The sequence below is a fragment of the Haliaeetus albicilla genome, chromosome 16, assembly GCF_947461875.1.
Source record: "Haliaeetus albicilla chromosome 16, bHalAlb1.1, whole genome shotgun sequence".
In the NCBI taxonomy this organism is placed as follows: Eukaryota; Metazoa; Chordata; class Aves; order Accipitriformes; family Accipitridae; genus Haliaeetus; species Haliaeetus albicilla.
The window spans coordinates 20,487,780-20,500,829 of record NC_091498.1 but is presented as its reverse complement, the minus strand read 5'-3'; the positions used below and the strand labels follow the sequence as shown (position 1 = coordinate 20,500,829).

At 37.8% G+C, this 13,050-nt stretch overlaps 1 protein-coding gene across 2 annotated transcripts; it reads left to right on the top strand.

Moving 5' to 3' along the window:
- The first annotated feature begins 8 nt into the window (after positions 1-8).
- Positions 9-11,930, top strand: TMEM41B (transmembrane protein 41B). 2 transcript variants are annotated; one of them, XR_011328142.1, is made up of 8 exons: positions 9-236; positions 1,891-2,008; positions 3,147-3,275; positions 5,005-5,098; positions 5,986-6,090; positions 8,060-8,198; positions 9,057-9,285; positions 11,568-11,930. XR_011328142.1 is itself a non-coding variant. In XM_069803818.1 (7 exons), exons 1-7 carry the CDS (start codon positions 155-157, stop codon positions 9,224-9,226), a joined length of 837 nt encoding a protein of 278 aa, XP_069659919.1. In that variant the 5' UTR covers positions 9-154; the 3' UTR covers positions 9,227-11,930. The 2 variants fall into 2 exon arrangements, 1 of the variants encoding a protein (XP_069659919.1); XM_069803818.1 differs by having other exon boundaries at positions 9,057-11,930.
- The last annotated feature ends 1,120 nt before the right edge of the window (positions 11,931-13,050 follow it).

Here is a 13,050-nt window from a genome sequence, read left to right as displayed (position 1 = left end):
GGCGGCGGGGGCGGGAGCGCGACCGCGACCCGGTGGGGTGAGAAGAGGAGAGGAGGAGCGGCCGGTCCCGCCTCCTTCCCGCCGTTCTCGGTGCCGGCGAGGCCTGCCTTGACCCCGATTCGCCGGCCGGCGGGCCCCGGAGGAACGCGGAGTCATGGCGCAGCGGAGGGCGGCGGAGCGCGGGCCTTGCCAAGCGGCGGCGGAGAGCGCCAGGCACCAGCGGCAGCTTCTAGAAGGTGCCGGGGGCTGGGGCGGCGGGAGCGCGAGACCTCTTCCTCAAAACGGTTCACCGACCGCGCCGGTCGGTTGGGCGGGAGAGCGGCAGCGCGGCCGCCTCAGCGGGGCCGGGGTGGGGGCGGTGAGGCGGGCTCCCGTCTCGCGGGGCCTGTCAGCCGCTACCCGCGGCAGGGCCGGGGGTCGAAATGGAGCAGCAGCCCCGTTCCACACACACGGCAATGAGGAAGCGCGCGTGGGTTTCGTGTGCGGGTGTGTTGTTCCACCGGCGGTACGGCTGTAGTGCAAAAAGGGGCAGTGGCAGAAAGTGCAGTTGGCTGTATTTTCCTTTTTCGTCCTCTGAGTTTTTTTTTCCCTTGCTGTTTTTGTTTCTTTTTTTTTTTTTTTTTAATTTTTTGTTCCTCTCTGAAGAAGATGTTATTAAAATAGCCACGGGTGAGTTATTCGTGCTTGTGACTGCTATGGGGATGCTGCCTTCGGCCTTAGCAGAGCCAGTGCACACCTGTGGGATCACGCTGACCTCAAAGTGAAAAACATTAAAGCGACTAAAATTGCCAGCTCGTCCAGTCGGCTCTGTTTCATCCGTGGGTTTCATCATCCTTTCGCTGTGTTTCACAACAGTGAGGTGGCAGTGCGACCCGCTTGAATGTTGTGCGTTGGCATTGTAGTCATGCCACCAGCACCTACGAATGAAAATACAGCCGTGGCGTTTTTTGTGTTCTTCAGGTGACCAAGACTGACGCTCGCTGTGAAGCTGTGCTAGCCTAGCAGTGTCTGAGGAGAGAGAGTGTTTTGATAGGTGCACGTATACACACTCCAGTGTGGATGCAGAGACTTCTTACTGTTTATTTTTCTGTTTAAAATTCTTTGTGTGTATAGCTGTACTTGTGCTAATCAGTGTATTGCATATATATAGTCATATTGGTAAAAATCTAAAGTATAGAAGAGACCTAAAATATAAGTGTGTCACTTATTATATTACCATTACATCCTTTACACAAGAAATTAAAGGCTAATAAAAACTTACATGGATGTATTCAAGAGAAGTCTTTTTATATGAGTGTAAAATTTGTGTAATCCCAAGTCTGAGAACTGTAATCTTCATATCTCAGGCTTGTGTGTGTTTGTGTTTACATATGTTTTCTCCTGATGAGTGTGTCTCACCTAACTGGCTGGTGGCTGTGCCTGGTGTTCTTTCTTAGGAGAAAAAAGAAAAAAATCCGTTAATGAGCATGTTTTAAAGTTGCATTGTACATACTGAAGTTTTAACTTTGAGTTAAACCTCTAGTTAACTAGACTGGCAGAAGATTTCTGTCAAAAAGGAAAAAATATGTATGACTTGCTTCGTTTTGCTCTTTTTTCTCTTTACAAATTTCTTTATTAATTGAGGCTTAAAATATTACAGATCATAGAAGTTGACTTCTGTAGGATGTTTGCCAGTGTAAGAACCTCAGATTTGTTTGATAGCTTTCAGGGAATGTGAGCAATGTGTTGTATATGTTATTGAAAGCATTGGTGGCAAGATTATGTTCACAGAGAAATGTTCACTTAACATTTCCTTAAAGTATAAGTTTGAAATCTGTTATAAGATGTGAGGGTTTTCTTTTTGTTGTTGTTTTAGTTTGGTTATTTAACTTTGTTTTTGTTTAATTTCAGGGAAAGCTCAGGCAGAAGGTGGATCAGCTCGGACGTCACTTCTTATTTTAGTGTCCATCTTCTTATCAGCTGCTTTCCTTATGTTCCTAGTATATAAAAATTTCCCACAACTTAGTGAGTAAGTATGTCAGGAAAGATTAATTTGTTTGCTTTTCATTCAGTATCAAATTGTAGAGGAGCCTGTGTGGGGTTAAGTGATTTTTAAACTGACATGAGTTAATAATAGACATAACCTTATTTTTTTAAAAGGGAATTTGAGTTTATAACCTAGAATGTCAGGACACAAAGCTTAATATTGAAATACTAACTGGTAGGATCTGTGTAAACAGAGTTGTACTTGACCTAGGGATTCTGTTGCACAGTTGAGATACTATGTTTTGAAAAGTTATCCCCTGTCACGTTAGCAAGGATAACTCACTGTGTTCTTAACCTTCTTCAGTTGAGTGCCAAAACGTGCTTGGTTAGGGCTAGGTTTATTTTAAAATGCCTTGTGCACTGGTACAACTGGAGGCTGTTATCAAAAGGGGGCATCCTTCTTCCTTCATATCTAAGCTTCACATTCCCTTTTCCTCCTTTTTGTTGCATCTAGTACTCGTGTTGGGAAGGTAGATAGTTTGACAAGATGGAAGCCTGCTTGTCTGACAACTTTCTTTTTTTCTTTTAGTAGTTAATTTTCTGTCTGATTAAGTTGCTCAACAAGTTCAGTTTGCAACAGTCCAATCACTAAGTCTGATACAGAGGAAGAGAGGACACTCAACTATGCTGCCCAGGGTTGCACCAGATTAAGGTGTGACATGAGATTTTGCTCTTAAAGCTTTGTTTGTTTGTGAGGTAAAGCTCTGCTGCTCTTGTTGCACTTCAAATGTTATGACCCTAGTGTTGAGGCAGTTACAGTTGGTTTTGGCTGAAATGTTGACTGCTGTTCAGTTGCCAAGGTTTGGTTTGAGTAATTATTTCTTTCTGATCGGTACGTGGTAAGAAGAAAAAATAATCCTAGAAATGAAGCAGGTTATTGTAATGAATAAAAAAATATGGTTTGCAAGTACCTAAAATTGAGGATTTTCTAATACAAAACACTGTAAATTTTAAGTGTTCATCTGAGAACATTATCACAACAATAATCATAGTTTGTTTGCTGAGGTTGTAGTTTAGTGGTGTGGTGTATCTAATTATCTATATATTCAGTAAATAATTTTACTATGCTGTTTGATTATATTTACCACCATTCTGGCTTGCTTTTTTTTTTTTTTCCCCAGAGAAGAAAGAGAATGTATAAAGGTTCCCAGAGATATGGATGATGCAAAGGCCTTGGGAAAAGTCCTGTCCAAATATAAGGACACATTTTATGTTCAAGTATTAGTGGCTTATTTTGCCACGTATGTTTTGTATCCTTTTTCTCATATAAAAGGTAGTTTAGATGTAGTTATATTTCTCTGAAAAAGAAATGAAAAATACAAACTTATAAATTCTCGATCATGGCTGAAGGAGGCTAACATAACCTAGGTATGTTTATAAATAGACACAAATATTCCAAACTCTGAACCTAAAAAAATTTCTTCTGTGTTTCAGTATGCTTTTTGGACTGTAAGAAAGGATTGAGTAGAAGGAAATTGATGTGTGCATGTATAGTAGTAAGTGTTGTTGGGGATTTGCATGCAGCTTCACCTTGACTGTGTCTGTTATGGACCAGATTTTTAACTTTGGTATTAGACTTGGTCTCATTTAGTGTTACACTAACTTTTTTAATTGCAAACTGAATTGCCAGTTAGAAATTGCTGTTGATTCTGAAGGAAAACTAAGACTACTGCACTGTTCTTCCTTGAAACATTCAGAAGTGCCATATATGAGTAATTTACAGGATATTTTACAACATTTCTCAAGGAAAGCATTTTGAGCCTTCTTTCATCTCTGCAGTGCCTACATTCAAAAAACAAATCTCTATTTCCTTTGAGAGCACTAAATTTCTGAAGTACTTTCTGTCTAGGGAGAAGCAAAGGCTACCTGTGTTCTGTGTTAACTTTTTTCCTGAGTGCTGAATATATTAATTAATCATTAAACACACTCTTAACTAGAACACTTAACTAAAGGTTAGTAACTTTAAAAAGCTGTATAAGAGGTCTGTTTCATAGTTTAATGCAGGAGGCTTTCATAACTTGGAGAAAAACCAGTGCTGAATGTGCCATTAGTAATTATCCTCTAGCTCATTCTTTTTAAGTGTAGTTCACAAAGAATAGATTTATGAAGAAAATTAAAATGTTAGAGTTTATAGATTAATAAGTAGTAGAACAGAATTGCCTGTTTATTGAACTACTATATCAGCTGATGTGATGACATTTACTGTGTCAGCAATAGACTGTGATCAGTTGACAAGTATGTTACAGTTATCTCAGAACCTTGACACTTGCTTAGAAAAAAAGCTGTACTGGTTGTAATGGACTTAATATAAAGGAAGATTAGTTTGCTTTTTGATACTTCAGTCAATTCAACTCGGATAAAATAGTGTGCAGATTGTGGGCAATACATCATAGTCTTAAGTATGCCTAGCAAGCCTTAAGCTCAGCAGTGTGCTTTCTTATGCTGCAGAAACTTAATTTTTGCCTTTTTGAAAAATTCTGACTGAAATTAGTGATTGTGTATCCTGGTTATCTAGCGAATGCAGCATGCCTATTTGTGAGGAAGTCGTAATTGCCTTCATACCTGTCAGTCTTCCATGAAACTCGTAGTAGGTATGGGCTTGGAGAGTTCTGTTTTCAGAGGCAATACCTGAAATCTGTATATCTGTAGTCAACAATGTAAAAGCAGAAGTATGCATTTCCTGTAATGTCACAATAAATCCCCAGTGTCAATTGTAGCACAGATAAAGAGAAAAATGTAGTACAACTTTTATTTAGTGACTTATTTTTCTATGTGTAATGATGAATCTACCCCTTGTTTCTCTGTGCTTGGGCTTCTTGTGCTACTTTGCAAATGTATTTTGAAGTAAGGATCTTTAGAGCATATGCCTATTTATATTTATGCTTTTACAAATTTTAGTATGTATCCTGACTGCTTATAAAATTCAGAATTGGGTAGCTTTTTAAAAATGTTTCTTTTTCTTAACTAAGATGCATCCAGCTTGCAAACATTTGCTATTCCTGGGTCTATATTTCTCAGTATCCTGTCAGGGTTTCTTTACCCCTTCCCGCTGGCCTTGTTTCTTGTTTGTCTGGTAAGTATGGAAAATAGGTAGAAATATATCCCCTCACAAACTGTTTGGAATACAATGAAGCATCTGAACAGCTTCCGGTTTGAAATGATCAGAGTCTGAGTGAAGTAGGGGTATACTTTAGTTTCTGAGGAATGAATGAGTTTTCATTCAGCTCTGTTGTGAGAATGGTATTACCCACAAAATTCACGGTAGCATTTGGTGATGATTCAAAAGACTAAACAGTTTCTCAAAGTTTTCTTAATAAGAGGGACCTGAGTGTGAATCAGCCACAGTTTCCTTTACTTTAAATTTGGCTAGCATCCACCAGAACCTGATTGTAATTTCAGAACATGATTACTGCGTTTTTATTATTGCACTGCAAAACACATCTGTTTTTAAATGCCTTAAATACCCAAGAAACTTAATTTAAGATATTAAATGTATGTTATTGACAAGCTTCAAAAAACGTTGTGTATAGAAGATGCAGTCACAATGAGCCTTACTACGTAAGAATGAGACAATTGAGTAGGTATGGAGCAGCCAGTCGATGAAATTCAAGTTTGAATCTCTTCAATGCCATTGTGCTCCTTATTTGCAAAGCTTTCACTGTTCAAAATCTTAAAACTGCAGAAGCACTCAATATTAACTGATAAATAATCAACGTTGTCTACTTTGAATGTTAAGATTGATCTAAATGCCTTGGAAATAAAGGAACTGTCCTGGGTCAACAACATTTTTAGGGAGTGTGTACATACTGCTGAAGGAGAGCCCTTCAGCCTCAATGGAGGGCCACACAGAAGCAAGATCTTTCTAGCCAGAGTAGTTAATAGGGATATAAGGCTAAGATGAAGTAGAGTTTCTGCTCATTTGTTTGGTTGGTTTTTTTGGTCTTTTTGGGTTTTTTTCAGTGCTCAGGACTTGGAGCTTCATTCTGCTATATGCTTTCATACCTAGTGGGACGTCCTGTTGTGTACAGATACTTAACAGAAAAAGCAGTAAAATGGTCAGAACAGGTAAGGTTTCTAGAGATGCTGAAATTTATGATAGAAAATGTGTAGTGGAATAGCATGGAAAACTAGGGGGTCTTGTGCTCATGTATCTAATTACAAACAAAGGATTCTGGCTCCTTTTTGATACTGTGTAATTACTTTCTCTGGGTGTTTTTAAACGGGGGGGGGGGGGGGGGGGGGCGGTATTCCTGGTTTTATAGTATTTTTGGGGAGGAAGCTGTTTTTACCTAGGAAGAGTTTGCAACTGATAATCCCCCCTGGTTTAGCCAATGTCAATGGGAAACCTCTCCAGTTTCAATTTAAAGTAATAGCTCTCTACGCATCAAAACTAATGAAGGTGGGGTTTGTGTTTTTTATAGGGGAGGAAAACCCATAGCACTATGTCTGATTGCAAAACCTTAATCTGAAGATGTTATTGTAGTTGGAGCATTTAGAAGCTTTCTCTTACAGTGTCTGGTAACATTAGTTTCAGCAAGTGTTAATTCTCAGATGAAGTTCAAGATTTTTGCAATACAAAATCATAGTGTGATTACTCTTTGACCTCATGTCTCTTGCTTTGATACTCTGAAACATGTTCAAACAGATTTCTTTTTCTGGCAATTATGAAGCACAACTAACTATGTATTCTGTTCAAGATTTTTGAATCGCAAAAATACTTTAAATTTGTTCCTCATTAGGTAAGATGTGGAGCTGTCCTGCACAAGTGACCTTATTAAATAACATAGTAGTATTTTGACTCTCGACCCAAGTAAATCTTAACATTGCAGTATAATCTTGAGGCTATTCTGAGTGGCAAATGGTTACTATTTCCATTAGCAGAACTGGATATGTGGTTTAAAATTATGTAATGGCATGTGCAGCTCATATCTCACTGTTTCCAGGTTAATTGGACTGTATCATGCTTGCATTTTGAGGGCTAAGACATTTTATATACAGGATTAATCAATGTTTAAATATTTGTCCTTCATTAAGATTAAAAAACCCCCACAATGGTATTATTGAATGACAGTAGGACTACTGACTTTAGTGTTGCAGTTGAAGCTAAAGTTGGGGGGAAAAAACAGGACTGTGGCTGGGGTGAGTTGCTACATGAGGTTTCAGATGGAATTGCAGTCAGACCAGGTTTGGTTTCAGCTGGGGCCAGATGACCATGTTTAGGCTTAGGCTTAGTGAAGGTCTGCCAGGATAGGCCAGAAATGGTGGATGCTTTGCTATGCTTACAGCTTGGTTTGGGGTTACAGTTCTTCTTTGAAAGGGCTGATGTGCTAAAGCCAGGCTGGAAGGAGAAGAGACTTTGTAGTACTAGTGTAAGGAGCTGGGCTAGACTTGAGAATATAATTAGGACTGTCAATAAAGTTGGGGCTATTGTGGTTGCTCCTGGGTAAATGTTGATGCTAGGTGTTCTAATATATGGCTAGATAGGTTTTGCAACGGTGCTGGCAGCAGCCACCTGATGAGCTTCAGAGCCATCACCTGGGTGAATTTCCAAGTGAAGAATACAGCTGTGTTTCAAGTTTGATCATGAGTTAGGACAGAATGGGTTGAGAAACAAAATTCATTGCTAGTTCCTGCAAAAGCTTTAGAGTGAGGATGATAAGCTGGCAGTGTTGATTGGGCTACAGTTAGACAGGCAGAGGTTGCTGTGCTAAAGTTAGTTAGGCCTGTTGCTGTGCTGAATTGCTTGTTTGCTGTTTAAGTTGGCTGATTCAGACACATCATCACCGTGCTCCTACCGCAGACTGGTATTTCCAGACTACCTTCAGTACTATTTGACAGGTGATTCACTGATGACTCTTCCTGGAGTCACTCATTGTTTAACTGATTTTTATGTTTGCAACTTGTAAATTTCTGCAAAAGATACACCTTCCACCGCCCTCCCCACCCCCCAACAAACCTCTAGTAGTAAAATCATTGTGTATTTTCAAGGCAGGGATTTTTTTACTGATTTTTTTGTTTTGTTTTGTTTTGGCAGGTTGAACGACACAGAGAACACCTCATTAACTACATAATATTTTTGAGAATAACACCTTTTCTTCCCAATTGGTTTATCAATATAACATCTCCTGTAATTAATGTGCCATTGAAAGTTTTTTTCATCGGCACTTTTCTAGGTAAGAATTCTGGTTGGTGAACTGCAGTTTGGGGGTAGTCAGAAGGGTTGTTATTAGTGTCTCTCTGTATGCGTTGTTCAGCGGAGATCACCACCTACTGGCCAGTTGAAAGATTACACAAGAATATTGTATTTTCGATGTGTGGCGCTTATAGCATCAAAAGATTTTAGTAGTCAGGACTATCTGATGTACTGGATGAGAAGTAATGAGCCCAGGCTAATTACTTGCTTAAGGAAACATACATTATATGAACACTTTCTTACTAACTTTTTGTTCCACTCCATGACTATAATACTTCTGTGAACTTACATAAGCTCCTATTTTCAGCTCAGCATAATTGTGTGAGGATGTATGTGACTTTGAGCTGAAGGATTGTTTCTCCCCTTCCCACTCCATTTTGTTCATCATAATATATCTTCCTAGGAGTGAATTAATAATTTAACTAATGTAGTGCTAAACACTTTAGTTTTGTAATGGGCATATTTTTGCAAATACTTTCTAATCTGCTTAGGAAACAACCCATATCTTTCTTTTATAAACTTAAATCTGTTTGTAGAGAGACAACTTGAAATCTGCAGAGCTAAAGAGTAGAGATTAATTTCTTAGTCTTCTGTGTTTGAGTTGGTGTTAAAAATATTTAAAATGGCATATAAACAGTTCTTTTGATAATTTTTTTTGTCTTTGAATTTTATATTTACATCCCTCTTAAAAAAAAAAAAAGTACAAGGCAACAACGTCTGAAATTTTTGGTGTTAAAAGTTGGATGACTGATCTATGATTTTTTCCTGTTTTTTTTTTTACCCTAACAAGCTGTTTTTTCTTCCTTTGCCCTCCTACCCTTCTAATTCTCCACTCCAGGTGTGGCACCACCGTCCTTTGTAGCCATTAAGGCAGGAACAACGCTGTACCAACTTACAACAGCAGGGGAAGCTGTTTCCTGGAACTCTGTTTTTGTTCTCATGATTCTAGCCATCCTCTCCATCCTACCAGCTGTCTTCCAGAAGAAATTGAAACAGAAGTTTGAATAAGGATCAAACAGGACCAGAATTTCCCATACTTCATCTCAGGATCAGCACTTCTGATATTTGTATATTTGCTTTTCTATTGGATCTTAAGCAATTAAAGGGGAGGCTTGTGATTGATAAGAATGTCTTTAAATGAATATGTGGCCTAAAATAGAAGGAACTGTGTTCCGAAATGTACTGCATATAGTTTTGTAACCAAACCATCTCTCTTACTTTGGCGGGCAGGGGGTGGGGGTGGCCCTCAGGATGAGGGAAGTGGAAACACAGATGTAACATTTTGCTCTGATTACATGCAGAGCAAAAATAGTAATGTAGACATAAACTACAGATAATGCTTTCAAAAACTTGCAGGAAAAAGCCCCTTAATTATTCAGTCCAGTTTTGTAGCATTCTCTGTAGGCTTGCATGTGATTTGGTCTAAGTACATTTCTCATCAACAAAATTTCTCTTCTTTTTTTGCCTTTAGGAGTTCCAAAATAATAGCATAATATAATAACGGTGCTCACTCAAACAAAGGTTTTTTGCAGTACTTTAACTACAATGATATTCTTATCCTGATTGTTTACTTCTATTTATTAGTGCTGTGTGGATTTAAATACTTGAACCTACATCTACTTTACTAACTGGATTAACAAAGGTGAAGTGTCACATCATTTCCTCTTGTCCTCAGTAAAGTTTTATTCTGGGAGAGGATATTAGAAGGGAGAGAGCAGGTTAGAATTTTTATTGTGGCTGGCTGATGATTTTGAAGTTCTAATTTTAATTTTTTAATGTTGATTATTTTGCCAATATTTTGCTTGCATAGATTTATCCTGCCCATTTAAGAAAAAAATTAAGAAAATGATCATATGATTATATAAAACTTTCAGTTCTCAAGTGATTTAGAAATTTTTAACTTTAAGCAGTGTAATATTACCATTTCTCAAGCAATATATAAAGAATATAAAATTTTCCATTGCAGCTCGATTAGCTAGAAGAAATGTCAGGTACACAAATTGGTGCAGTTCTTTATTAAAGAGCTGATTCCAAATAATGTTCAAAGCATCACGTAACAGAAGGCTCTTGTGTCAGTGTATATAAAATCAAAAGGATGATTCCATTGTCTGTTAAGTCAGTAACTGGCAATGGGCAATCAGCTATGATTCACCTTTAAGTAGAAGTATATATATTCACTCAATAAGGTATATGATACCTCCCTTTGTATGCTTATAACTGCTGTAGTTTGTTGTGTTGTCAGTGGAATCCCATAAAATGAGGCCCTGATCAGCAAGGAACTGGGGTGTGCATTTAAGTTTTATCCTACTGAAACCAGTGCTGCTTACATGTTTTAAGTTGGTTCCCCTGAAGTATCTTGCTGAAACGGGAGTTGACACATTTGTGTATGTTCCAATTCAAGGGTTTATTTCTTTGTATCCTCATGTTAACTCATCATATGATAGATCATTGAGATGTAAGAGAACAGTTCCATAAATGTGATAATGTGAAAGGTACTGGTACCTTTAAAGGGTTTTGTTCATTTTGTAACATAATGCTAATTGACTCCTTCATTTCATCACAGTATTACATGTAAATATATAGTAAATATTATTGATCCACTACTTGTCTTTTATTTAAATCGGGGCTCCACAGTAAGTGGTATTTTTTGCTAGGTAGATAAAGGAGTTCATATCACTTCTGTTTGCAAGTTTATTGTAAGATCATTTAACTTCAGCAATTTTGTTGTTTAGAATTTACTCTAAAAGTGTACTTTATTGGCATTTAAAACTGAACAGTGATTATTTTTATTGCTGCAGTTCTAATCTCAGAGGCCATCTACCCAGGGGATTTATTCCATAGGAAATTTGAGTGTGAATTTAGCTGTTGTGAGCAAGTGTCCCCTGGACTACTGAGTGTGAAGTTGCTGTAGATTTACAGCCTACTTTTCTGCATAGTTAATTTTTCATGCAGGTGAACTCTCAGAATAAATTACCTACTACTTTTTGTCCAGTGACTTTTCTCAAAATTTGTCTTAATTTCTGGTCAATAACAGATGCTGTTGTAAAATCCTTTCTATGCTATATAAAGCCAATATTTTGGTGGAACCTTGACACTAAAGAAGGAACTGAAGTGTGTTTCAATTTGATGTGAATCATGCTATCGCTTGACATTTTCACTGAGTTACATTTCACTGTGTAGATGGGATCAGGCTATGTTACTGAAAAACCTGTTGTGTTTCAGCCATAGGCTGGGTTCCCATCACAGTGGCTAAAAGCCTTAAGACCTTAGAAATGTTGAAAATAAGGTTCTTTCCTTTTGCAAAACATTAGCGGCTTTTTTAACCTGTCCCTTCTGTGTTTATCTTCAGCTGCCAACGGCCTCAGGCGGTTTCCTACCCCATGAGGACTACTTCTGAGGGTTGTGAAGAGCAAGGAAGGCCTTGTGAAAAAGGCAACAAAGCACTGTGCTGTGGAATACTGTACTAGCCTATTCTTTCCTTTAGGGAATCCAGCAAGTGATCCAAGAGATAGCCATAACACTTTGACCGTAGAACAGTGGCTGCCATGAAACAAACCGGGAAATCAGGAAGATGTAGCTTTGTTTTTTAATTGCAAGGGATTTTAAGCTGTTAGGTGACCTGTTCAGCTTTTGGAATTTGTGATACCCACATGATATCATTACTAAATGTCTCTTGCCATTTGATAATAAAACTATTATATAAAACATGAAACATTGTATTTTTGAGTACAATGAAGCATGCTGAACTTCCCGCTAAGCTTAATTTTTTATTAACCTGTTTAAAAGGGATGAGTTCTTATTAAATGGTATTTTTAATGACTGATTAAAAATTAAACTGAGCTGATTACAGCTGTAGATGAGATTCATTCTGTTTCTACCTTTATTTCAGAATATGTAGGTAAACTTCCTTTTCTATCTGAAATTAATTTCTCACATACAACAGTAATTTTGAAAAGTTTTTATTTTTTGCACTGGAAGGCAATTGGGTCTAACTTGTTTTATTTTCTCAAATAGAGCCATTTGCATAATTTGCGGGTTTTTTTTTTTTTTTGCATGAATTCCTGATGGAAGGCTCATGTGCTAAAGTTGTTATAGCTTCATTCACCTTCCCTTAATATTCTGTTATGTCTAGTTTATGGAATTCTTTTTTTGCCTTGTATAGAAAACTGTTGCTGAAAGGTTAAGACGGAAGAAGTTAAAGTTAAAAAATTAGAAGTCTTTCTTTAAAATGTTAGTGAACTATGCTATTATACAAAGTCAGAACATGGTTTTTTGTTGTTGGGTAACTTTGAGGATTTTTGTGTGTTGCTCCAGACAATATTTGTCAGGTATAATTTCTGTCATAACCTAGTTTTTATGATAGTAACTAAAATGCAGTGTGGATTGCTCTGCTTTGTGTTAGAACTGAAGTATCCTGCCTGCCTCACACCATGCATTTTACTCTGGATTAAGCTGAACAAGCAGCAGAATCGACTCAACCAGGTAGCTGACAAGGACTGAAAACACCCAGCAGCTACTGCAGGTACATTTTTAAAAATATAAGAACTAACTGAAATAGAAGCCTTTGAGAGCTGTTGCTAAAGGAATGAAATTCTTACCTCTAGCGTTTTGCACTAGAAATAAAAAGGAACAAAACAGAAAATGCATTTCTTTCTGTTTCTTAGTCACATTTTTTCTTTCATTCTTTTAAGCAATAACAGTGGAGTAATAACTCTGGGAATTGTGGGAGGTAAAGCACTAAGCATCATACCTTCTAGTCAAATTCCTCCATTAAAAATTAAGTTTGGCATAGTGAACAAATCCTGTCCCAGGAGTGCCTCTTGAGTGCCTGT